A 25,427-nucleotide genomic window follows, 5' to 3' on the forward strand; every position below is an offset into this window, starting at 1 on the left:
GCCTGCCGCTGACACCAATTGATTGATTGATTGATTTCCTAATTGTCTTCTTAATCCTGTACAGGAGGGTGGATTTATTATTTAAGCAAGTCAACTCAAAAACAGCTAAACAATGTGGCCTCCCAAGAACCAGCAGCAGCTGAGGAGTAGAACAAAAAGATGAAAAAAAAAAAAAGTGGAAAAGGGGACAGAAGAAAATCTTCCACTTTGCAAGGATTTTGCTTAATGAGACACCAGCCTGGGACAACTACCCAGTGACCAACTCCTGGTCACAGAAGGCCCCCGGGGCTCCTTCCCCTAGTCTCCAGCCTGGAATGAGGCTAGGAACCACGGAACATTTGACCGCATAAGGAGAAGCCATAGGGAGAGAGATTTTACCCTGGCGTCTTACTAGCTGGATAGAATAGAGCTTAGGAAAGGCACAGTCAGCTCTGAGCTTGACCGAGCCGTTTCTCTATCCATGTGTATGTGGATCTACCTGTTCACTCCTGAGATCCTCAGACTTCCTTTCGTTCAAGAGAGGCAGAAGATCCTAAGATCAACCTCCAAGGAAGTCCAAGCTTTCCCTAGCAGATCTGGAATTTTCTGATCCTGTCTTCCTCATTTGAACAAAATTGTTCTATGATCATGTGGCCACAGATTCCGCTAGAGCTTCACTCTCCCCATGAGAACCTCTGTGTATTCATGTATGAATGTGTGTGTGTGTGCCACTGTGCCTGCTTTCCAAGGTAGGAGGGGGAAAAGAAAAGCAATGCTATACTGCTAATGCTTTGAACTGGGAAAACATTTGCAGGGCGGGGGTTGGGTTGACCAACAGAAGGAAGAAGGAAGTTGGCTATTGTGGTCACCTGTGGTCATCAAGGCAAACCCAGAAGGTGCCCTGCCTGGTGCCTCTTGCACCAGGAAGTTGCACTAGCTTATATGTCATCTGGCTTAAGGTTCGATGCAATCATTCCTTGACCCCAGGACTCGACTGAGTGTCCACAGGATGAGCTAAGCCCCCACCACAGCTACCCACTTAGAGCTGTTTGGAATCAAGTCTCCTCTGGAGAGGCTCTGGGCCCGCATATGGGAGCGTCGAGCCCCCATGGATGCGCCCAGGCTCAGGCTTTCTCCAGCAGGGCTTGAGCTCCAGAAAGAAGACCCACCTGAGCAGGGGAAGGAGCAGGGGAGGGTCCAGCTGCTCCCCTATGCTTAGCGAAGAAGGTTCACTGGGCCTCCAGCTTAGTGACTAAAGCCAGAGCCATCAATCTTATCCCTGCCTGGCATATGTGAAGGCCCTGGAGTCAGTGTTTGGCCAGCCAATCGGGACTCTCCTTGCTGCCTGGGAGGCCTCCGTGTGGGAGGACTGCCCTCTATTGGTCCCTGAGCTGGGACATGGCAGCAGTCACCAGGGCCACCTCAGAGCTGAGCATCCCCCCAAAAAGTCAGCTTCAAGTTGCCTACCCTATGGGGGCACCAGGTATCACCTCCAAGGAAGCAATTCTGTTTCACATACACCCACAGGCTTGCCTGAGACCCTCCCTTCTCCAACTACCATCCCACCCATTCCCACAGACACTCAGAAATTCGCCATCACAGCTACCTCCTCCGTCTCTCTCCCACTCACACCCATCCCCATCACTCCTCCTCTCAGCCATCTAAAACCCCAATGCACACTCGCACCAGCTTGCTCACACACATGCAAACACACTCGTCACACCCATACCACTGCTTCGCTTTCTAGTCAGTACCAGTTTTGTGATCTTTGGTGCTGAGCTCTCCTAAGTCGCCAGGTACCTGGCACCTGTAATATTTATTTAAGCGCACGTAGCCATCCTTTGCAGCATTCGACAGGGTTCCTGTCTCTCAGAATTTCCCATCCCTTAACCCACAAAGTGCTTTCCAAACACATCCCTGCCCATCATTGTTCCCAGCTCCTCCTAGCTCTCTCCTGCTCCCTTCCGATAATTAAAGTTAGGCGGTGTGTTTGTATGTATGTGTGATCTTATTTTTTAAACACACACCCCCACACGTACATATGCATGCATATATACAAACACACACAGCAATTAGATCTATCCGTTCCTGCCATCATTCCTCTTGTTCAGTAAAGCCTCAGCTATACACATGTCCCCACATCGCCACCACGCGATGAACCCAGCATCACCTAGTCACGGGCTCCTGATGTCACACACACACACACACTCACACACACACACTCACCACACTCACACACTGGCACTTTCACACCCTGGTATTTTTCCAGGGGCATGACCCACCTCCCATCTTCCTCCAGGGCATCTGAAAGGGCATCCCTCAGATGAACTAAGTAACAGGAGGGGCCCCCCACGCACATACACCCAGCGGACATGTCTCCGGTTGAGCCTGACCAGGGTGGGTCTGGGTATTATAAGGCTACAGAGACAGCACGGAGGCATATGGTCTCGTACACAAGAAATAATGTTCATGTGAAATCAGACCTCATGCATAATGCATGGCGCCTGATCTCACATTATTTTGGGTGTTCGTCAAAATCAGTGTTCTTTCTTGTGAGGGCTTCTGAAAAGAAGGGGGAAAGGCGTTTGCTGATTGCACCCTCAGCCTGGACCCAGGGAGCCGAGAGTGCCCAGGGAAACTCCCTCTGCCCCTCTTAACCCACCAGTGGGTTTCATCTCTCTGTCCCGTCTTTCCCCATGGAAGGAGGGGCTGACTCAGGTTTGTAGCAGACGTAAGGCCCCGTGTTATTTTTATTTCTTTTCTCCTGGCTCTCTGTCCCCAGAGGGTTCTGGGGAATAGCAGTGGCTCCATCGTTCTCACACCCGATTCATTTGCCGTTTTATGAACTCCCCGTTGATTCATCGCCTCCCTAAGTCAATGATTCACTCCTGATGGCTTTTCAGAAATCCTTCTTCAAAGGCTCCAGATTATTCAGCTCTGAGCAGGAGCAGACCTGGACCCTGCGCTGCTACTATTCTCCTTGCTTAGGGGTGGGAAATTGTTACTGTCCTTGGCCTTCCTCAGGGGCTGGCTGGCCTGGGGAGGAGGGAGCACTCCCTCCAGGCAGAAGCTGCTAGGATTGACCTTAGCAGCTCAAAGACAGAGCTGGCTGTGCAGCAAGGCCCCTTCCTGCTGGGGAGGCTCTCCATGTCTCAGGATGGGGCAGAAAGCAGAGTGGTGAAAACACAGAGTCCACGGGAGACCAGACAGACCTGGGTATACAAATCCTGGCTCCACCTCCTATCAGCTGTGTGACTTTAGGCCACATACTTACCCTTTCTGTGCCTCAGTTTCCTGATACAGTGGCAATGGCAGTTCCTACATAATAGAGTTATTTTGAGAATTAAGTGGGAGGATGCACATAGAGTGCTTAGCATAAGTAGGTGATGAATGAATGAAAGCTGTTTTATTGTAGCGCCTGGGCAGTGCATTGTACAAAAACAAGTGAATGGGGAAGAAAACCAAAATGTAATGAACTTTTAGCATGGACCCCGCTCTGTCCAAATCACTCTTATTTTATGCTTTATTTTCATTATCTCACATTAATTATTCCTATTTTGCAGATGAGGAAACTAGTGCCCAGAGAGTTTTAGTGACCTGTGCAAGGCAGCAAGACTAGTTAATGACAGAAGCTGGGATAAAACCCTTTTTATCTGACACCCAGGACTATGTTCTTTTTATAACCCCTGCTTGGGTGAACTGCAGTGTCCAGTGGTTGGTCCAGTGCACAAAGAGGAGACGTTCCAGGACTCAGTACCAGGCCAGGGAGAGAAGCTGGGGACCAAGGGTGTTGGAGCTAATTGGCTAGGATCTGCCCCCTTCTCCACCACCCTGGTAAATTCCATGAGGCTCACGGAAGTTGGATGACTTGCCTGGGATCACCAAGGTCAGTAAACCCTCCTGATGCATCCATTCAGAGTGCTGCATACTGAGCAACCCATATAGTGGCTAAGAATGTGGGCCCTGGTATCTGCCCAGACTTTCATTCTGGCCACACCACTTTGGGCAAGCTACTTCACACTTGCCATACCACAGTTTCCTCATCAGTCAAAAGAAAATCATGATAATACCTGCCTAGTAGGACTACTTTGAGGATTAGATGAGAGATGATATATGTAAACACTTAAAAGAGAGCCTGGCAGATTTTAAGTGTACATTAAATGTTAACTATAAAATTAATTTTATATGTACAATATATATTATTATATTATTGCTAAGTTGAAGGAGTGCAGAAAACTAATGCCTAGTGCTTTTTCCACCCCAGGATTATTTCTCTTCATTTTCAAAGCCACTCTGGAAAGAAAGAGTTCAAGCTTTCTATTCTCAGTTCACAGATGAGGAAATGGACGCCCAAGGATGTTGAGGGGTTCACCCAAAGTGACCCAGAAATTAGTGGCGGGTGCAGTCTCCCAACCTCTTCCTCACTCATACCTCTTCGTGGCAACCCCATGTCCCCAGTGACACACACTGAGCCCCTGCTAAGGCTCTGTGCTGGGTTCTTGGGAGAAAGTGCCCAGAGGGTCAGGTGAGGCCTCATAGGTGCTGGTACCATTAAACTGGAGCATGAAAAACGAGTAGCGGTTTGCCTCGGGGGCTCCCTGCTCAGGGTCTGATCCCAAGATCCCAAAGAAGCAAAGCCACTCAGCCCCAGAGCCCTCAGACCCCACTCATTCCCCCTTCCTGAACCTTCATGCCTCTGCCTGACCTGCTCAGGGCCTTTCTAACAGTGGACTCACTTCCTGTGACCCCTCCTTTGACTCCAGCACAGAAGATTCAACTAAGGATCAAGGCTTCTCACCCAACATGAGACTAAGTCTGGCTGTACAGCCCTTTAGGTCTCAACTCCTGGGTCTACTGTAACCCTGCCCAGAGGTTGACCACCAAACCATGCCACAGGGCATCCCAGCCTCAAAGGTGGGGGCCAGTCACCTGGGGCCAGGCCTCACTCTACTGTTCATCCTTAGTATGGCCCAAGTTGAGTCATTTGTCTTCCCTGGACCTTGATATAGGAAATGGGCATGCCTTCATTTATCCATCCATCTGTCCATCCTACATCCATCCATTTATCCATTCATCAACCAACCCACCCACCCATACAACGTTATTCATTCATCCATCTGCCCACCCATTCACTCATCCATTCATCCATGGAACCCACAACTTACCTCTTCAACCATCCACCCATCCATCCATCTATCCAACCACTTACCATCCATCCCCTCATCCAGTTTAACAATCACGCTCTATGTTGAACAGCAGGAATGCAGATATAAATAAGACTCGGTCCCCATCCTTAAACATTCCTAAATTAGCTTCTTCCCCTCCCTACCTCTCAGTCATGTAGGGTAGGCATGTGAGTGCCCAAGTGAGATCATTGTTTGGGAGGACACAATGAAATCTATTGTTGCATCTGTGAATCTTGTGTGTCAGAGCACTGGGACCCTCCATGCCCTGCTCATTTCTTCAGGGCCTTCCGGAAGATGGAGTCAGTATGGCCTCTACATGACCCTAGGAATCCCCTTAACTCAAATTTCTCACTCCAGGGATGCCAGGTACTGACCTGAACTAGAGGGATTACAAAGGAAATGGGGGAAAGGAAGGAGCTTATGAGCATAATTTCTGCTAAGGCTGGAGATCACCACTGGGACTCAGTTTTTCTACCAAAAATGGCAGCAGCATCTTGGCACCAGGGAGATATGGGGAAATGTTCCAGTCCCGGGCCTGCCACGGCCTAGCTGTGTGACCTTGAGCAAGTCCCTGCCGTTCTCTAAACCTGAATTCCCCCTCCAGTACAGTGTGAAGGGTGGTAGATGGGTCCTCCCACCTCTGAGGTGGCCCCTCTCGATTCTCAGTTCCCTTCCAGCCTGGGTGGGCCTGCCCCTCTGACAATGAGGCCTCTCTGAGCAGCCCACACATGAGGAGGGGTAGGAGATGACGTGGTGGTGTCCACAGCCCTGAGTCCTCTAGCTATTCAACCCTCCCTCTCCTGACACAAACAACCCTCAGTCACCTCCTCCTCCCGCCCCCCAGAATCTGGGCACAGCTGGGGTTTGCTTTGCCCTGGCCACCCCATGAATCACCCCTCTATGGTCCCCCGGGGGAGTGGTCCAGGGAGCATCCTACGCCCCCTGCGGGGTGAGGGCCAGAATCGCGGCCCTCAAGCAGGCAGTGTCCACAGGAACAATGAGCGCCTGTGGCTGACAGCCGGAATGCAGCCATTGTCCTGCCCTGGCCCCCAACCCCAAGGCCTCAGGTCCCCAGGCCGGGCAGGCTGGCGTGGGTCGGTGCGTCAGGCGCTCGTGTGCCAGGGCCAGGACACATGGCCTGTGGCTTCCCTTCTCTGGGCAGGCAGGCTGGTGGGCTGATGGGCCAGACCCCACCTCCACACACAGCCTCACAAAGGATCCCATGCACAGGGTGAGGAGAAGCAAGACAGGACCCAAAGAAGCCAAGCGGGCCTCCAACCCACCCGTCCCTGGGCTACTTTGGAACAGACTCAGAGAAGGGGCCTTGAAGCTCTGAGACCCAAGCTATACATCACAGTGGGGAGGGGGACCACATTAGAATAATGCAGGATTAGAATGGGGTTGCTATAGCGACGTATTAGGGCAATACATCTAGGGAGTCCCAGCCCCTTGGTGATGTATGACTCTGCTCAGCTGAGGGGAGCAGGGGGAGGGGACCTGTCCCGCTGCTTTCAGGGGACAACAGACACCAAACATTCTCTTCATTGGTGGAAAACATCTGCCTTGGACTCCAAAAATAGGCTTCTCAGAATCTTGTCAAGACAGAGAGAGATGCCCTGCCAGCCCAACCTCCAACAACCCCACTTTAGTCCATGCCCAACTCAGCTGCAACTTCAAATCCTAGCTCTACCCTCAGCCCCAGCCCCTCCAGGCTCTGTCCTTTCTGCTTCAGCGCTAAGAACAATTCCTGAACTCCCAATCCCAGTATCCTTTGGGATTCATAGGACTACATGTGGGGAAGGGTGGTGGGAGAGGGAGAGAGGGGAAGGAGATGGGATTGTCCAGAAATAGTCCTCGGTCAAACCACTCGAAGCTGTTAATTTGAGAGACGCCTGGAGACTAAGTCTAAGGGCACACATGCTGTCCCCTTCTCACCCACAGGCGTCCCCATGCCAGCATCTGGGCCCCACACCCCCATCTAATCCCAGGTCTGGGAATTTCACTTCCCTCCACATACTGCCAGGGCCACCGAGAGGGTGTAGGGGTGGATTAGCCCTAGTGGGAAAAAAAAAATTGTATGGGGCTCCCAACAAAGGAAAACTCATTAAAAATCTTCATGTAATGTTTGAAATGTTATGTGACAAAGTCAGGCCATGAGCTCCCTTTCAAACTGCTGTAACAAGTCATTTGTACCAGCTTGCCCCATGTCAGAGGTCCTGATCCTCAACCCCTGGGAAATTTTAGGGAAAGATTCTCTTGAAATAACGCTCTTTGCTATATCACCTTATTACCATCTTGCTGAGGAAGAGGAGGAAAAACCAATAACCCCCTTTAAGAAGCACAGGTGTGCTAACGCTTGTATCCGTCTCTCTATATCTTGACTTGCCCTCTGTGTACCTGTGTCTGTGTATAACTTCCATCGTGTGTGCATGCACACGCACGCGCCTTGCTTCCTCACTGAATGGTCATTTTTAGTTAATTCAATTGATTACAATAATTACACAACCCCCCAAAAGTCTTCCTTTTTCTTATTGAAGGTGACACTCGCCCTGTGCCAGAGAAGGGGGTGTGGCTTCAGCCCAAGATGGAAAATGCTGATCACAGAAATCACCCCCTCCCACCAGAGGAGGGCACAGGTCATAGGACAAGGCAGGGTAGGAGGCATGTCTCTCTACGTGCGCTGTACGTGCGTGCATACACGTGTTCACTCCTGCCCATGTCCACACACAGACACGCATGCACATATACATTGACCGTACCCTGGTGGTGTCCCCACGGTGGAAGAAACTAGGTTCATCCTTGACTGGAAAGAACCCATTAATGGAGTTTCTTCCCTTACTGTCCTTCGTCCTCTGGGTACCTCCTTTCTCACACTCACACAGACATACGCATTTACACACAAATACACACACAGAATACACACAGAACACACACACACACACAGAGCGAAGCAAAGAGAATGGGAAGAGAAGAACTACAAGAAGGTAGGTGAAGACAGAGGGTGTGTGCCCAGAGGGCAATTTCTGGGGTGGGGGTGGCATGGTGCCCAGGGCACTGAGTGGGCAGGAGAGCTTCATGGCTTCCTCTCTTCCCTAGCCAGCGACCAAAGGTCAGCCCAGGCGGCTCAGCCACGTGCGGTCCATCCACCCCCATCGGGTCATGTGAGACCAAGACCAAAGCTTCATCAACACGCCATTGTCCTCCAGAGCCCAGCCTTATGCTGAAGGGAACAAGCCCCCTCCAGCCCAAAGCTGGTCAGTGTTCCTCCAGAGCCTGTGGTCCCTTCCTAAGGGGACCTTCTGAGGGTGTCTTTCAGCCCCACCTCGAAGACGAACTTGGTGATGCTCAGCTGGACCCTCCACCACTTTGGGACTTCCCATCGCCTCTGAGAAATGGGAAAGAGTGGCTTTCCACTGCGCTGAGAGTGACTGCAGTGGGAGCAGGGGGAGGAAGGACCCTCATTCTCACGTTCCCTCTGAGGGGCACATATACCATCCCATGCCACCCCCTCCCTGTCCATTCCCCAAGTACTCTGGAGGGGGAAGAGAGCAAAGAGGAGAGGGCCGAAGAGTTGACCTGAAGGTCATCTTGCACGTCAGCACTGGGGTGGGCCTCAGACCCCCTTGCACCTTGGCTCCCAGCCTGGACCACAACACAGGCTCCATTGACTCCTGGGCATCCTCTTTCCCAAGATGCACGCAAGGCTGTGGGCTTGTGGTTCCTGCCCACGGGCCCCTGGCCCCACAGGACCCACCCAGGGAAGGAGGACAGAGCTGGCTGGCTGGATGGCCATGGGTGGACACAGTTCCGAAGGGGCTGGCAGAAGGGAGGAAAAAGGATGGGATGGCTAATACACCTACACCAGAACCTCCTGAGCTGGACTGAAGGCTCATGGCCAACCTCTAGGTCCTGTCCTCTCCAGCCTAGAGTGGAGTCAAAGATCTTGGGGACTCATCTAGGACAGATTCTCTGCCAGTGCCACCTCGACCCATCCCTAATCCATATTTACTCCTTGCAAAAACAGGGGCACCCCACCACCACCACTGAGACCAAACCTGGGGCAAAGCCAGCCTAACCCACCCTCTTTCTCCTACAAGGGAAGTCAGGTGGGGAAAGATGGTTGTATCTGGGGGAGGAGGCTTGGAGAAAAGCCGGGGCTCCAGTAAGGGGAGGGCTGCCCCAGCAGGATGACAGAGAGATGATTAAACCCACGGAGAAGATTGATAAGGGAGCTAAACAGCTGCAGCTCTGCAAGGTGGGCTGGGGACAAATCTCATCTTGTCCTGGCAGCACTCAGAGCATTGGGGGGCTGGGCCAGCTCAGCTGAGCTCATGACCTACACAAGCTCAAGCTCCGTGCAGTGAGGGAGAGGGGGCTGCTCCCACCTTCTTCCCCCAAGGCCTCTGACAGTGGCTTCCAGAGCCCAGCCCTCATTCCTGCTACCCCAGGTCTCCCTCCCCGCCTGACACCCCTCTGCACCTGGGCAGTATGCCCCTTCTCACCGGTGCCCCCTTCACCCACAGCATCTCTGCCACAGCTCTCACTCTCGTTATTATTAGATGTAATTTACAGCGGAAACGCTGAGTCAGACAAACCAAGACTCCCCAGACAGAGGCAGTGGGAGAGGAGAGGAGAGTCCAAAGGAGGTGGTCCTCTCTGGGCTGGGTCCTCAGAAGAGAGGGAGGAGATGGGGCTCCGGGGTGAGTGGGAAGCTCATCACCCATTTCTCCTGTCTGCTCCAGGCCCAGGAGCCTCAGCAGGGTCCCTTGGGACATCCAGACCCCTTTTCTGACCCTTACCCAGCTTTTCAGCCTAATCCTGCCATTCTCTCATCTTCCTTGGCACATCTGAGAGAACAGCCCAGAAATCCGGAAGTCTTGAAATCAAGGTGGTTCTCCTGGGCCATTTCCCCATACCAGGGCTCGTAGTTCAGAAGGCAATCCCTGACTCCCAGAGACGGAGAGAGGCAGGAAAAGGGCATTGCTGGGGTCCCGGCCCCCACTCTGCAGGCAGAGAACGCGGACACTGTGCGTTCATGGGAATGTCCAAAGGCACACGAATTCGTGGGGAGCACACACACGTTCCTGCTTCCACCTTGCTCAGAAGAACTCGACGGACAGCTCTGACTCTGCTCCCTGGGTCTCTGACTCTCTGGCAGGGAGGAACTGGGCATTATTGCCAAAAATAAACGTTCCCTCTCCCGCTCCCTGGCTCCTGGCTCCCGGCTCCCGCTCATTAGGATGCGTGGCGTTTGGCTGCGGTCCCACACCTTGCAGCTCATTATAAATATGCAGTCGCTGCTGGCGCTACCCCAATCATCTCTGCAATCAGAGCTTTTAATTAGGTTAATTAAATTGTATCAAATCTCGCAGGGACGCAGTTCACTGATGCTGATGAGGCAGCCAAAACAGACCCCAGCTCCTGCGCTAATGAAGGCCGCTGCCTGCCTGCACAGTGAGGGAGCCAGAGCGCATAATAAACGGAGCGTCCTCTGGGAGGAGCTGCTGCCCAGGCCCTGAGCTCCGCGGACCTGGCAGGGGGTCTGCATCAAGCCCACCAGGCTCCTGCTGCCACAGATAGTCCCACCCTGGGGACTAGCCCCTTCACTCAAGAACTAACTGGGGCAGCTTCAGGGGCCCAGGCAGGTGGGCAGTGTTAGGGCCCTGAGCACCTGTCGCCCCTACGCGGAAAGCTTAGGTGTGCCCCCAAGATCCATTGACTCCATGTGAGGTTCCTTCTTTATTTCTCCCCTAGAATGGCCCAACAAGGCCAGGACTCCATTCCCTACACACACAGACACACACACATAGGGGCCTGTCACTACCCCTCTGGGTTGTCTTATTAGCCAGGGAGGCCAGGCTGAGACTAAAAAGCTCATCCAGCCACTGGCGGCCTAGTCTCCATCTGCCATGGAGGCCATCTGCCCCTGTCGGGGGGGTGGGGGGGGTTTATCATGCTATCAGCCAGTAACAGGAGGGGAGGGCACCCCACACACACACTCCATGTGCCAGATGGACCCCGCATCTTCCCACCTACCACTCCACCTAAAGAGCCCTCTCTGAGGGAGGGACACTTGCCCCCAACCTCCTGGGATCAAATTAGCTAGAGATGCGAGATGGTGGCTTCCTTCCCTGGCCCCCACCCATCCTGAGCTGACTGTTCCAAGTCCCTGGCAAGCCACTGTTGGCCACTGGAGACCAGAGTTAGAGCACCCTACAAAGGTCCTCCTCAGCCTTTAAGCAGGAAGGCAAGTGCTGCCACCTCCAAAGGGGCTGTCCCCAACTCACTACTCAGCCTGGCTCCAACCTCCTCCTCTGAACCCTTTCTACTACGGATCTCTGTGGCTGAGCAGCTGGGGAGAGAGGACGGGGAAATTTTCAGCGCTCTCAGGACATGTTGTTTCTGCTGTAGAAGCTAGTTTTTTGGTTTGGAAAGGGTTTTTTTTTTTTCCACCCAGTAATGTGAAAACATGAAACCTGAAACCAACCCCCCCACATTTGTCACCTCGGAGCCTTTGGGGTAACTGGGAGAAAGCTGTAAATGAGTCAGGCTGATTCAGAGCAGGGGGGCTGCCCAAGTGCCTCCGGGGCACCACAATTTCATTAACACTTATGATCTGAGCATGGCCATCAGGTGACAGACGACAGGAGGAAAGCAAAGGGCTTCCTTCCCACCCTCTTCTTCATCCCCAAACAGCAGTCCCCAGATACACTCCTCTTGCCTAGAAATCGCTGGGTCCTTGTTCTGTTCTGGGCCAGCTCCTACCACCGCCCGCCAAAGCAGGAGGCTCAGGGATGTTCTACTGCCCTGATTCCTAGCCGTCTGCTCCCCTCCCACGACAGAGGAGACCCAGCCATTGCCATTGCTAGGGGCCATCAAGTGAAGCCGGTAAGGCTGGACAGGGAGAACTAGGTACAAACTGTACCTTCAGTTAGGAGAGCTACAGATTCGACAGCACTTCCCAAAGGGAACGATGGCGGATCCAGGGGTAAGGAACAGGGAGATGGCTTCTAGGGAGTCTGAAGAAGCGGGAGAGATTCCGTTCCTGTGAACAGAGCAGTTTAGGAAAGAACAAGCAGAAGCACGAGCTGCGCAGCCTCTCGAGCCTCCTAACTCTACGTGATGGGCTTGGGAAAGGAAGCTCTGCCTCTTGGAATTTCATCGCTTCTCGCAGATCCTTCCTGGCACTTTCTGCTGAGAACAGACCCATGATGCTGGATGGGAGCCCTGCCAGCAGGGAGGCCCCATAACCTGGCTGGCAAGAGAGAACACACCCTGTGACCCCAGGAGGCAGCTGCACAGGCCCAAGAAACCTGCCAGCTCAGCCCCAAGATGGTATTTCAGGTCCCCCACCCCCCACCCCAATTCCTCCACTCACCTGGGGCCTTGGGCCAGGACTCCCACCCAAGCTTTGGCCTGCCCTTCCCCAATACCCTGGGCACAGGCTCTGTGAACCGACGTGCTGAGAGAGCTTGAAGAGGAAGGGAGGCCAGCACCATACACCCACTTGCCTCCCTCTCAAGTCCAAACAGGCCCTGGCCTCACCGGCCTCCACAGGTAGGCAGAGCAAGTCTGCGTCTGCTGGCTGCCTTCCCTGCCAGAGGGCGTGAAGCTCTAATCGCTCCCAGCCTCCCAGCCAGCTATAAACAAACACTCGACACTGCACGCGGGGAGACCCTGACCATGTACCTAGGCCTCCAAGACGTTGTCTCCATGGTTCTCACTAAAAATGGGAAAACCCTTTCCGGCCCAGTCCTCGTCTGGGAGCCACACTAACCTCAAGCTGGAGGAGCAGGGGCAGGAGGCAATCTTCTCTAATGAGAGCTCTCCGCATGGCATTAAACTCAATAATCAAATACATGCTGAGCACCTACAGAATACAGGGTGCTTCGGACAGAAGCAAAGTGTGCTAAGGGGCTGGACACCAGCACCCTGAAAACTAACCCCAGCGAAGGGGCAGCAGCTCCACCTACTGGGCCCTTTCCTACTCTGTCGCCAGGAATCAGCTCTGCCAGGAATTAGCTCTTGAGTCAGAAAAAGATTTTATTCAAGAATAAAGCTAGGGCTTGATACTCTCCTGCTTTGGTCAGAAGGTGTGGCAATGGACGGAGACTGGGCCAGGCTCGCTGGTTCCCTGCTGTGGAGACTGGAGGTGGGGGGTTGGGGGGGAGGTTTCCATGTCACCCAGGTAGTTTTTTGTACAAGAGGCCAGACCCACACAAATCCTCACAGAAATGCTCCCACCCCTGTAGGCTGCCCACATTCTCCTTGGCACAGCCAGAGCAGGAAGGAGGCCATCGAGAGACCAAACCACCCCCCTGGGCTGGAGGGGTGGGCCCTAAGGAACCACTACTGTCTCCCCAAGCCAGGAGCCAGGAGTCTGAGGTCCCACTGAACAGCAAAGCATCAAGACCCTGGCCTTATTTGCAGGACACCAGGCTCCAGGAAGCTGGAATCTGTGTTGTGGGTTAAGCACAAGGGGCAGCCCATCTCTCCCCTTAAGACTCCTTGGACTTCAGAGACAGACCAGAGTATGACAGCAATTCCAGACCCTATGGTTCTGACTACTTCCGGCCTGGAACTTACACTAGTCCAGGAGGTTGGACTTTCCTACTCCTTCTGGCCTGTGCACATGCCTCAAGCATCACTGTGTACCTGTGTAGCACGTGAGGGCTCGTTTAAGTGCAACCTCTGTATATGAACCCCTGGTGGTGTGTCGTGTACCAGAGGGTATGTAGATGTGCACGCACCTGGTTATGAGGCCTGAGTCTGGGTAGTATGTGTGTGCCTTGTGCATCTATTAATGTGAGAGCCTATGGAGTGTGTGTAACTTTTTGTGGGCATGTACTTAAGGAGAAGGCATTAGGTTAATTCCCTACAGTCCTCTCCCTTCCTCCCCAGCAGGGGCAAAGGACAGGAGTCAGAGCAGTAGCCAAGCTGGTCTGCCCCAGGAACAGTGTGCTGATTGGTCTGCTCACTCCTCTGTCCAACACCTATGTGGTTAAGCTCCTCCCCTGGCTAGGACTCCAGTCCCCAGACCCATGTCACAAAACGACCAACATTTATTTAGCACTTCCCCAGAAGGAAGTTCACACGCAGATTGGGAAGCCCTTCCTGAAGGCAAACGCTGCTGGCTTGTATTCGCCTGCCCCTTCTTCCTATTTTCCAGGGCCCCCAGATCTGAATCCCATTGGGTACACCATGAGAAAACAGGCTTTCATTTTAGGCTTTGTACAGGAACCTAGCAGTCAGGGGAACTTAAGTTTTAACAATTTTTTTTTTTTAATCGTTAAAATCCATGCACAGCTGTTTCCCCTCCAGGGGACAAGGTATAAGCAAGCCTCCCAGAACCCTGCTCCTCCCACATTTGATCTGAGCATGCTCAGTCCTGTCCTAACGGCCTTGGCCTACTATCCCTAAAGGGCAGGGAAGGGGAGGGTGAGACTCTGGGAAGAGAAGGACGCTGCTACACACAGCCTGGGGTCCATAACTCCAGGGTGAAGGTCTGTCCCAAGCCATTTACAGCTTTGGATTCATGAATTGGCCAGGCGCACAAAGGGCAAGAACAGATAGCCAGGTCTGTTCTGATTTGAGCTGCATCAATAAAGAGGTGCCCCTGTGAGTTCCTAGTTCCCAGGGTTTCTATCTACAGCTGTAAAGTGTAAGAGAAAAAAATTCCTCTTTGGCTTAACTTATGAAGCCACCTCAATATCCAATGAATACAGAATGCATGAGGGTAAAATCAGCCTATCCACTGGATAAAACATTATGCAAACATTAAAGTAATATTTCTTTTAATTTTTACTATGAGCATATACATGGCTTTTTAAAAATTTGGTGATGTAACAAAATGGAAAAGAGCTAATGATTTAAGTGAACAAACTAAGATATAAAATTGTTTACTATAATTACAACACACACAAACATACACAAAATCCAGTGCATACCTTTACAAAACGGAGAAAATAAACAAGAATGCTCACAGTACTGTCACCAACACTGTCCTAGCTCCCAGCAATAACTATTTCTTGATCTTAAACAAGCACTAGGATCAGGGATGAATTCATTTATTTTCCAAATTTTCTGTAATGAGACTATATAACTTTCATAATGAAAAAAAAAATGTAAGTATACATTGGGTTATCGGAAAAGTCATGACATATTTTTTCTATGTTTTTCGTGGCAGAAATGCGTCATGACTTTTCCGACAACCCAATAAAAACAAGACTGATTTCACAACCCAAAAACAGTAGGATGGGGGAAGGAGCTTTACTGTTGTTCATATCAAATGTCAGATCTACAGTCAACTATGGTTACAAACAAGAAAGCCATGTCGTTTAGACCAACTGGAATTTGAAATTACTGTGGGAAAAAAAACAATTCTTTTCCATGCGGAATGACCAAGGTCATCTATAACACTTCAACGTTTTCGACGACTCTGAAATTTATAAATAGCTGGGGAGTTCACTGTTTCTTTCTTCACCTTCACCTTCCGAGTTTTATCCTATAAGAGTAAAAAGATTACCAGTGAATAGGAGAGGGTTTTATAAAATAGGAAAGTTCATAAGCTACGTACAGAAAGCCCCATTGCAGCCCTTCTCAAAGTGCAGGAGGGACAAAGCCCTACTGCCCTGAGGAATCTCCAGATACAATGAACCAACTTCTCCCCTGGGCACCTACAATGGTATTGGTGTGGAGAGGTTCTTAGGAAAACTGAGAAGAAAGGTACGTAAATCATTTGTTTTTGGTAGGGCTTATTCTCTCAAAGAACCCCAGCTGAGAAAGACAGAGCTGAATGATCTGCAAAGCTGAAGATTTGACATTTAGAGGAATCATAATATGAAAGGGGCATCTCATATCCCTTAGCTCTGTTATTTAACTACACAATGTTGCCTATTTTTAAACACCAATGAGTGACATGCACTGTTTTGTTAAACTGTTTAAATGTTAAAGATAGCTACTCATAAGCTATAAAGTTCACATGCTACCTGATCCCACCCTTTGCTGTTCCAAGGCACTGACTAATAAGCCTCTTATTACCTTCTTAATCAAGGAACATTTCAACACTGTCAGAGTAACAGACACTGGCTCAAACCACTGCCCCTGAGGAGCAGACATTTTCACTGGGGTTGATTTACACACAGCTGAAATCCAGTCTCGGTTAAGACCTTTACAAGGGGGAAAAAAATACGAAGGCCTAAGGCTCTCTCTCCTCACCAGAAGATCTTTGCGTGTTTGAATTTTCTGTGCAATAACAAACAATTTCTTCTCGCGTTCAATCCGCTGCGTCAGGCAGTCATACTGCTTTTGCCTTTCTTTAGCTATCCGCTGCAGAAGAAACACATTTTCAATAAAACACTTAGGATAAAATATGAATAAGAAACTGTTTCTTAATCCACTTAGGCCCAAATGTGTAAATGGTTTATCAATTCCCTCCTTACTCCAGAATCAACATAATGAGATACTATAACGCTGTCCATTTTAGGAACATCACATTCTAGAGCTGAACGGAACCCTGGAGACTTGCCCAGGGACACATGGGTCACCAGGAGCCAAGTCAGGACTGTCCTGAGTCACACGGATCTCAGGAATCTTTCCACTACTACACTAAGCTGCTCCAACCCTGTGTGAGCGTCCGGTTACCTAGGGTGATGCAGAAATGAACTAGTACTGGAAACCCTGTGCAAAGTGAGTAGAGAAGGGCGCCAGGCAGGATGCAGTGTCTGAGAACTGCAGATGTCAGAGAGCAGGACTTTCTCAGTGGAGACTGACCTGAGAATTCTCACTGCTGATGACTCCTCAAAAAAGACCAGTCAGTGGCCCTTAAATTTGGGGGAAATGTAAACCTCTGAGAAGCTGACAAAAGCTTTGGAGTCTTTCTTAAAATAAATGTACATATGTCTGTACAAATTTATAGGGCTTATTCTCTCACGGACCCCTGGTTAAGAAAGGCAGAACTAAATGATCTAAATTTGTACACACATATACACCTATTTACTCAAAATTTCAGTGGGGGAAGAAAGCATTCATAGACTTCCTAAAGCCCATTCATAGATTGCCCACATCCTCCAAGTTACAGGCTGAAAATTCCTTTGTGATCCACCCACCAGCAGTTTCTTAATGAAAATGATTTTGCTCTAAATAACAATTGAAATAAGTAACACTACTAGACCAAAATGGCAAGAGCCAAACCTTCCCAACTTCTCAAAAGGTGTGTTGGTGAATTATTCGACACAGGCATTTGGAACACTACTAATCTCTTTATGGATTACCACAATGCTTGAAAAGAAGTCAGTGACACAGGTAACTGAAAAAGCAAGTAATTGACAAACAGGGTTATCACAAGAGTCAGCCAGCTCCTCAGCTAAACATGTTGTCTACATGGAGGGGAATATTACTGGGCCTCAGACTTAAACAATTCTCTGATTCTAGCATAGTCTCACAGCAGTGGTTTCAGACAGCTTTTGTTTTCACTTTATTGCACAGACTGTCAAATTTATGGGATTACCCAATATAGTCAAACTAATTAGGGGTATTTATATTACTAAAGCAAGTTTAGCTGCCTCTGAGTGAGAGAAACTGCTGTGAAATTAAACATTGGAAGCAAAGCTGATGCGGTGTAAATGATTCAAATCAAAACAGAACAGCTGTCTGACTGAAACACATTGACAGCATTTTTTTTAAATGAATCAGTCAGAAGTGAGAGTTCAACTCCAGAAGGCTTTGAGAAAAAGCGTGTCTTCTACACAAACCCAGTTATAGTGATGGAAAGCACAAGGAAAAGTCAATACAAAATTGTGGTTACAGATGCATAACATGAAAGAATTTTTGATGTGTATTTGCTGCTAAAGGTTCAATATCAAAGTATAACAAACCCCTTATTGTCAGTGCCCCCTCCTCCTCCTGCATTGTAAAACTGCTGGCATCAGTTGCATGCATTGAAAGCACAAAGCCCAGGGTCAAAAGCAGATCAAAAGGCAAAAACCTAAGCTGCTGACCACTATGCGATCCATCCACCAATCTTAGAAACCAAGGACTGTTCCTTCCCTCCCACCCCTATCGTCAAACGCTCCTTCTACTTTTCTAAGGGAACTTGATGAGTTTTTCACAAATTATTGTATTAAATGCAGTAGCCAAAAAAAAAAAAAGGATTCTAGATTCTCCTAAACTCAGACCTAAAGAAAAACAGAGAAAATTACCTTAAGTCGCGTCTGATGGGTAACTCCTTTCACTTTCTCCTTCTGCAAGGTCTCTAGCGTGGGTCTATTAAAGACTCTGTCCACTAGCTCTGGGGCTGTTCGCAGGTGAGTTGCAATATCAAACTGTTCAACTAAAAGTCAAGACAATCCTTAAGACACTGTCTCTAACACCAAACAACACAGGCGAATACGCTAGACTGTCCCAGGCACCTTCAAACATTTCATACCTTCCTTTTTAGAGTCAAAAAAGAAAACATGCTTCTTCTGTTGCTTCCCCTGGAAATCCAGCAGATGGAGCTCTGATTTTAGTCTTTCAATTTTCTACAACACAAAACATGGTTTCCTTTTATACTGGGTTCTTCTAGGGTATCAGAAATGAATTTGCAAAAGTTTAAACCATTTCACATCATTATCACCAGCCAGCAAAGAATTTGCTTCATTCTTTTTAAGAAAAGGACCATGAAAATTTATCAAGCACCAACCACATGACAGATACTGGGTTAGGCATTCCCCAAAACTCATTTAATCCTTACAACTGTCCTATGAGACAGAAACGAGGAAAGAGCTTCAGAGAGGTTCATTTGTCCACAGTCTTGGGGCTAATAAATGGCAGAGCCAGAATTCAAACCTAAGTCTGTCTCATTCTAAAAACTGAACTCTTTCCACTCCACCATGCTTCTCAGTCGTTTTTCACAATTAAGCATATTTCAAGACTGCAACCACCACAAGAAATCAACTTTTAACTTTAGATTGATGGATTTATATTTATCTTCTTAACCAATAAAAATATTCACAACAAACAGTTTCAGTTGTTACCTTAGCTTCTGCAACCCTTTTCATTTCTATATATTTGACATCCTGCGTTCTCATCAGTTTCAGCTGTTCTGGAGTTACTTCTTCCTTAGTCTCCTTAATAACATGAACTCCATCCTAAAATCCAAATTTAAAAGATGCATTTCTTATTAGATTAAAACCATTACTAAGTTACTGGCATAGTTCATTGTAGGAACAAAGAAAACCAAATGCTATCTGCAATTCAACGCACTACGCCCCCGAGGTGCATGGTCAATTTAGATGACCTCCAGTCATCCACTCTTAGAACAGCTCTAGGCATAAGACAACTCCAAGTCAGGGGCAAAAACAGGTGCTGCTCATGATGGGGCAGTTTTGCCTTGGATACCGACCAAGAGCACCTGGACCAACTGGAGAAGGGCTAAATAAAGGCCAAGATTCTTTCTCTCCATCTCCTCCCCCATCCTTATTTTCTTTATTGCATTGGAGCTTAAAACACCAAATGATCCATTAGGCACCCACCTGGAGTTTAACCCGAGTCATTTTATAATAGAATTCATCTGGATTTTTTTCAAGAGCTTTCTTCCGAAGAGCTCTGAGGTATTCTTGCTTTTTCCGGTAGTCACTAAAAAGTAGGTTAAACAACCCCACAATAAGCAAACTTTACAAGCATCAAAAGTTCACAGAAAATAAAACTCAAAAAAGCCAAAGCAATGATTACATTTGATCCACACTCCACTGTCACTGATGTTGCGCTCCTGTCTCTCTCTGTAGGTCCTAACCTATCCCAATCCTACCTGAAATTAACTATCCCCAACTCACGTAGGTTTTTAGTACCATTTGTATCATTATAGGGAGGGACCATGCACAAATTAAAACTCCTCAGACAGGGTTCTGATGCAAGCCTGGGCACCAAGTGACTAAATAAGATTAAGCAGCTACACAGTACATATAGCATAATGGCTAGAATCATGGACTCTGGAGCCAGACTGTCTGGGTTCACCTTTGACTCCACCACTTCTGGCTGAGTAATCTTGGATCAGTTAGTTAACCATTCTGTATCCCAATTTAATCTGTAAAATAGGCATGATAATAATAGTATCCCAGAGGGCTGTTGGGAGGAATAAACGAGTGTAAAAATTGTAACTCTCCTAGAACACTGCTTGGCCCAACAATAGCACCTAGTTATTACTATTAGCCTTAAAAACTCTGGGACCCAGAGCAACCAAACACATCGCCCACCATCTGTGGCAAGAGCATAAAAAGGACCTCAGCTGACATGCATGGCTAACAAATAATTATGAAGTATTTTGCAATAAAGTGCTCAAGAAGAAGAATGGGGATAATTGTTTTATAAAATGTTTTCAGAGTTCATTATCACCCACGCTCAGTCTCATGAATCCTTCATTCACATCTCTTCATTCCACACCACACACATGGTGATGTCAGAGACTCAACAACTGGAATTTTAGATCATATCTTGCACTTCAAGGAAAGGGAGAGAAAAAAGGCTCAGCTTTTGGCTCAAACACCAAGGCAGGGGCAAATCAAAACCACTATGAAAAAACGATCTGGAGCAACATAATAATAAAAAAAAAAATCACAATGCAACTACAGTTACATAAATAATGCTCTGCCTAAACAAAGAGAAGTTGAGGGTCAAAGACAAGTATCTGACAGGCTGCCAGAACTTTGGTCATTTTATCAATGGCAGGAAATTATCCCCTGTTGGACACTCAAGCAATTCGACTGCAGTGTAGGGAGGTTATAAGCTTTCTTGGCAGCACCTCTACCAGAAAGACTGAACTCACTTTGCACGAAGTTTGTAATCTTTCTTTTTCTCCAGCAGACCCAGATGTTTTCGAAAGCCAGGCTAGAAGACAAAAGAAAAAAAAAGTGTTAAGTTTCTTCAGCAAACACATACCCAAATCAACATGACACCTGATGGGAACAAGCAAGTCTCTGGAGTGCTCAGTAAATCCATGTCCTTGAAGCCAACTCACTACCCTGTTCCCTCCCCTCCCCTGACTGGGCTCTGCTCAAGGATGAGAGGGACCGTGCAGGCGCCAGAGAGGTCACAAGCACTGCCATAGTAGGTTGCTTGGCCTATTAAGGACAGAGAGAGGCAACAATGACTCGGCACTAAGCAAGCAGTTGCCAGTTGTACTAAAATTACTACCGACTTAATCCAAGGGCTTATAAAATACTATGAAGGGAAAACATAGTAACAGGGAGGCAACTGTGGTAAAGGAGGTAAATTTAGAGTCTGGAGAATTGGATTCAAATCCAAGCTTTACCTCTTAATAATCTGTGACCTTGGGCAAGTCACTTAACTTCTCTGAGCTGCTGTTTCCTAACTATAAAATGAAAATAATAGTACCTACTTCTCATGGCTATCGTGAGGATTAAATGAGACTCTGTAAGTGGTAGTGCCTACACATGGCTTGGCACACAGTAGGTGCCCAGCATACGTTTACTGTTATTATTGTACCTTTGGTACAAAGTATGGAGAAAACCAAGTATGACAGAAAATACTTTCTCTGACACAGAACTTGGACAGCACGGAAGGTATAAGGATTATGTCTCGGTATTATCTTTCTACAAGCTACCATTTGTTGAGCACTTAATATATGTCAGGGTCTGTGCTAAATGCTTTTGCCTACATCAACATAGCAGGCCACATTTATTAAGCTCTTACTCTTATTACAAAGCAACCTGATAAGTCCATTACATACAATCTCATTTAATTCCCCATAACAATCATGGAAAGTAGGTTAAAGCAAACAGAGAAATGGTTATCACAATCTTCCAAAGGGGAATGAGGTTTAGAGAATAACTTGCCCAAGAACATAGAACTACTAAATGGCAAAGCTAGAACTAGAACCCATTCTGTCTGGGTCCACAGTCTGTGCTCTTCCCCACCCCATTAGACTGCATCCTTTTTCACTCTGAATAATCTTGACTTTTGAGGACGTATGTACACTTCTCTATTGTTTCACTTGTATAACAATTTGAATAATTTGGGTGGAATTTTTAACAGGCACCTTTCTCATCTTTTACCCTTGCAGTGATACAATAAATAACTCAATATTTAAAATAACACCTAAAATCTCTCCTGGTAATTTTTATTTTAATTACAGCACACAAAGGGAGGTTGACAGAGAGTGGAGAAAGAAAACTCAAGGGTCAAAAAAGCAACATCATGAGGCAGAAATCTTGAAAGCTATCATGTCCACCTGAATGCACACTGGCATTACAGAAAAAAACCTAGCATTGCATCTGATTTAGTTCACACATAATTACACATACTCCTTCCAAACAAAATACCTTCAATAGCTCCCCACTGCCTCAGTGAAGGACCTATAGAATATAAGTCCAAATTTTACCCTAATTGGGAGTGCTTTGTCAATGTGTTTATCCACCTTTCCAGCACAGCCTTCTCCTCACCTCTCCCCAAAATATCCTCTATTCTTTTTCAGACATGGCCTTGTCATGTTCATAGCCAGCCTTGAAAGTCCTCTGTCTTCTTTGCTAATCCAACTACTTACAACTGTGACTTTGGACACACTATTCACTCTCTTTAAGCATCAGATTCCTCATTTGTAAAATTAAGATAATACCCACCTCATAGGGATGCTGTACAATTATATGAAACAATCCTTGTACAGCCTGTTGGGCTGTTCCTAGCATACAGTCAGTGCTCAAGAAGTGACAGCTAGGGCCAGCGAGTGGCTCAGTTGGTTAAGAGCGTGAGCTCTGAGCAACAGGGTCGCCAGTTCAGTTCCCACATGGGCCAGTGAATGTGCCCAAACTGAGCTGCAGCTGAGCGGCCAACAGGTAGCAGGATGGCTCAGCTGGTGAGAGCACGTGCTCCTAACAAGGTTGCCAGTTCGGCTCCCGCATGGGATGGTGGGCTATGCCCACCCGCAACTAAGATTGAACACAGCACCTTGAGCTGAGCTGCCCTGAGCTGCTGACGGGCGGCCGGATGGTGACTGGACTTGGAAGTGAGCTAGCTGCGCCCTCCACAACTAAGACTGAAGGACAACAACTTGGCTGTTGTCCACTCCAGTTCTTGGCTCTTCCCACTCCAGTTCCTCATTTGGCATTTTTTTATGTGCCACCTCTTATGAAGTTGCCTCTCTATTCATCGTTTAGTATCCTCTAGGTTCAAAAGACTTGATCTGATTCCTGGCTTTGCACTTGCCAGCTGCATGTCTTTGGGCAAATGACTTAACTTATCTGAACCTTAGTTCCCCCATCTGCAAATGTGAGAAAATAATAATACCTACTTCCACACCCTGTTGAGAGTTAAATGAGATAATGAGAGGAAAGCCTTTTGCACTTTGGCTCTGGCACACTTCTAGCTATTATTACTTTTAGATAGGTTCACACATGGGTGCAAACACAGTGGCCCATTTCACCACTGCTCCCAGCACACCACAGAGCACACAGCAAGTGAACAGTAAATGTCTGATAAATGTTAGCAAGCAGGAAGACTGAACTGTGTGGTTAAGAGGCATCAGTTGGCGACACAAATTGAGACACATCCTTCCCCCTCTTCCCCATCTGGAAAATGAAGCTGGACCAGATATCGTTAAGGGCCTTTCCGGGTTAGGTATGAAGTGAATCCCGAGAGCAGTGAGATAGATATATTGATCCTACATAGTTCCAACGCATTTCTATTCAACCTCCCCACACAGACACATCCTCCCCAGGGGCCTATTCATCCTGCCTGAATTTGGTGTTTGTGGCTGGGCAAGTCAATTTAGGTCTCTGGACCTCAGTTTCCTCACCTGTATAACGGGGAGGGAACACACCAACATTACAGGGCGAGACATAAACAAAAAGCCTATGTGGCAGGTCTTCACGGACCACAAAGCCCACGATACCGTATTTTTTTCAACTACAGATGATATGCTGTATCCTTTTACATTACTTTCAGGTGTACAGGGTGGTAGACATTTACATAATTTATGAAGTGACCCCCCCCAATATTAATAACACCAATCTCTTGGGTCACAACCCCCATACCAAGTCGAGCACCTTCAGATGTGGGTGCCAGTTCCAGCTGGGGCTCTTACGAGCTATGTGAGCTTTGACCTCAACTTCAGAGAAGATCAAGCACTTTACACACAGTATCTCACTTAATTACCTTACTGAAACCTTGCGAGAGAGCTTTGAGCATCCCCAGGTAAGGGGAGCAGCCCGTGCCCCTCCCAGAGAGGACCACAACCCCCCTCCTCTCCGAGCACCGAGGCTCCGCCCCAGCCACGCCAGCGTCGTTAGCACATATTTGTATTTATTTACACGCAGCATCTACCTACAGAAAAGACAAGGACCCACCCACGGAGTGGGGGTTGGGGCCAGACAAGCACATGGGGCCACAGGCCAGCGCTCGTGGACCTTGTGCAGTCCTACCTGGCTTCGCTCTCGGTGTTCCCGCTGTCGGGACTTGGCCGCTTTCCGAAAAGCCGCCGCCATGTCTGCTGACGCCTGGAAAAGCTCAGTAGGTAACACCGGTGCCACACCACCTCAGCCGCCGCGTCCCCTGACCCTACCGGAAACAGGCCAAGCCCCTAGCGGTTTAAAACCGCCCACTTCCTCTCCGCAGCCTATGCAGCGCCTGCTTTTCCGGAAATACGTCATCTGGCAAAGGCGTCCACTACTGGCTGCTTCTGGGAAGTGTAGTTCCCCAAGTCTAATCTCGTGATTCCGCAAGAGCCAGTTCTTGTTCGCCAGCTTGTCCACGTATACCGAGATCTCGCCTTCGCGCTCGGCTCCGCGTTGGCACCTGGGAACACGTGGCTGGCACTGCCTTAAGCTGAGGTGGGCGTGGAGTGTGCGCATGTGCAGTCACCTAGGGCTCTACTCCATTTGTATTTACGCGGTGTATTTAAAATTAGGAGCTGTGTGAATTTTACGTGTGGGGGGAGGGGGCGGGGGAGAAGAGCACTCTATAGAGAGTGCGGACCTTAAAACCATGCCTGGCTCTGCCATTTATTGGCTGTGTGGCTTTTGACAGGTCGCTTGATTTTAATGAGCATCATTTTCCTCATCCATAAAACAAGGATAATATAATACCATGCACTGCTTGCCTCAAAGGGCCATCAAGGAACTCACAGCTGGATGGAGGAGTCATATCATGGCAGTAGTTATAAAGTTCTGAGCCTTACACCCTCAAGGGAACGGCTGGTGACAACATGACAGTCAGAGGCAGTACAACGTAAATGATTAGGACCATAAACCATGGAGGTGTGTTCTGATCCTA

At 48.5% G+C, this 25,427-nt stretch overlaps 1 protein-coding gene across 1 annotated transcript; it reads right to left on the reverse strand.

Annotated features, from left to right (window-relative positions):
• Positions 1–15,415: 15,415 nt before the first annotated feature.
• UTP11 (UTP11 small subunit processome component) lies at positions 15,416–24,733 on the reverse strand. Its single transcript, XM_019656805.1, has 8 exons — positions 24,578–24,733; positions 20,968–21,029; positions 19,679–19,781; positions 19,181–19,294; positions 18,592–18,685; positions 18,365–18,495; positions 16,383–16,493; positions 15,416–15,669 (listed from the first exon to the last, which is right to left on the reverse strand). Exons 1-8 carry the CDS (start codon positions 24,638–24,640, stop codon positions 15,586–15,588), a joined length of 762 nt encoding a protein of 253 aa, XP_019512350.1. The 5' UTR covers positions 24,641–24,733; the 3' UTR covers positions 15,416–15,585.
• Between the last annotated feature and the right edge of the window lie 694 nt (positions 24,734–25,427).

Source organism: Hipposideros armiger, unplaced genomic scaffold (assembly GCF_001890085.2).
Source record: "Hipposideros armiger isolate ML-2016 unplaced genomic scaffold, ASM189008v1 scaffold_10, whole genome shotgun sequence".
Lineage (NCBI taxonomy): Eukaryota > Metazoa > Chordata > Mammalia > Chiroptera > Hipposideridae > Hipposideros > Hipposideros armiger.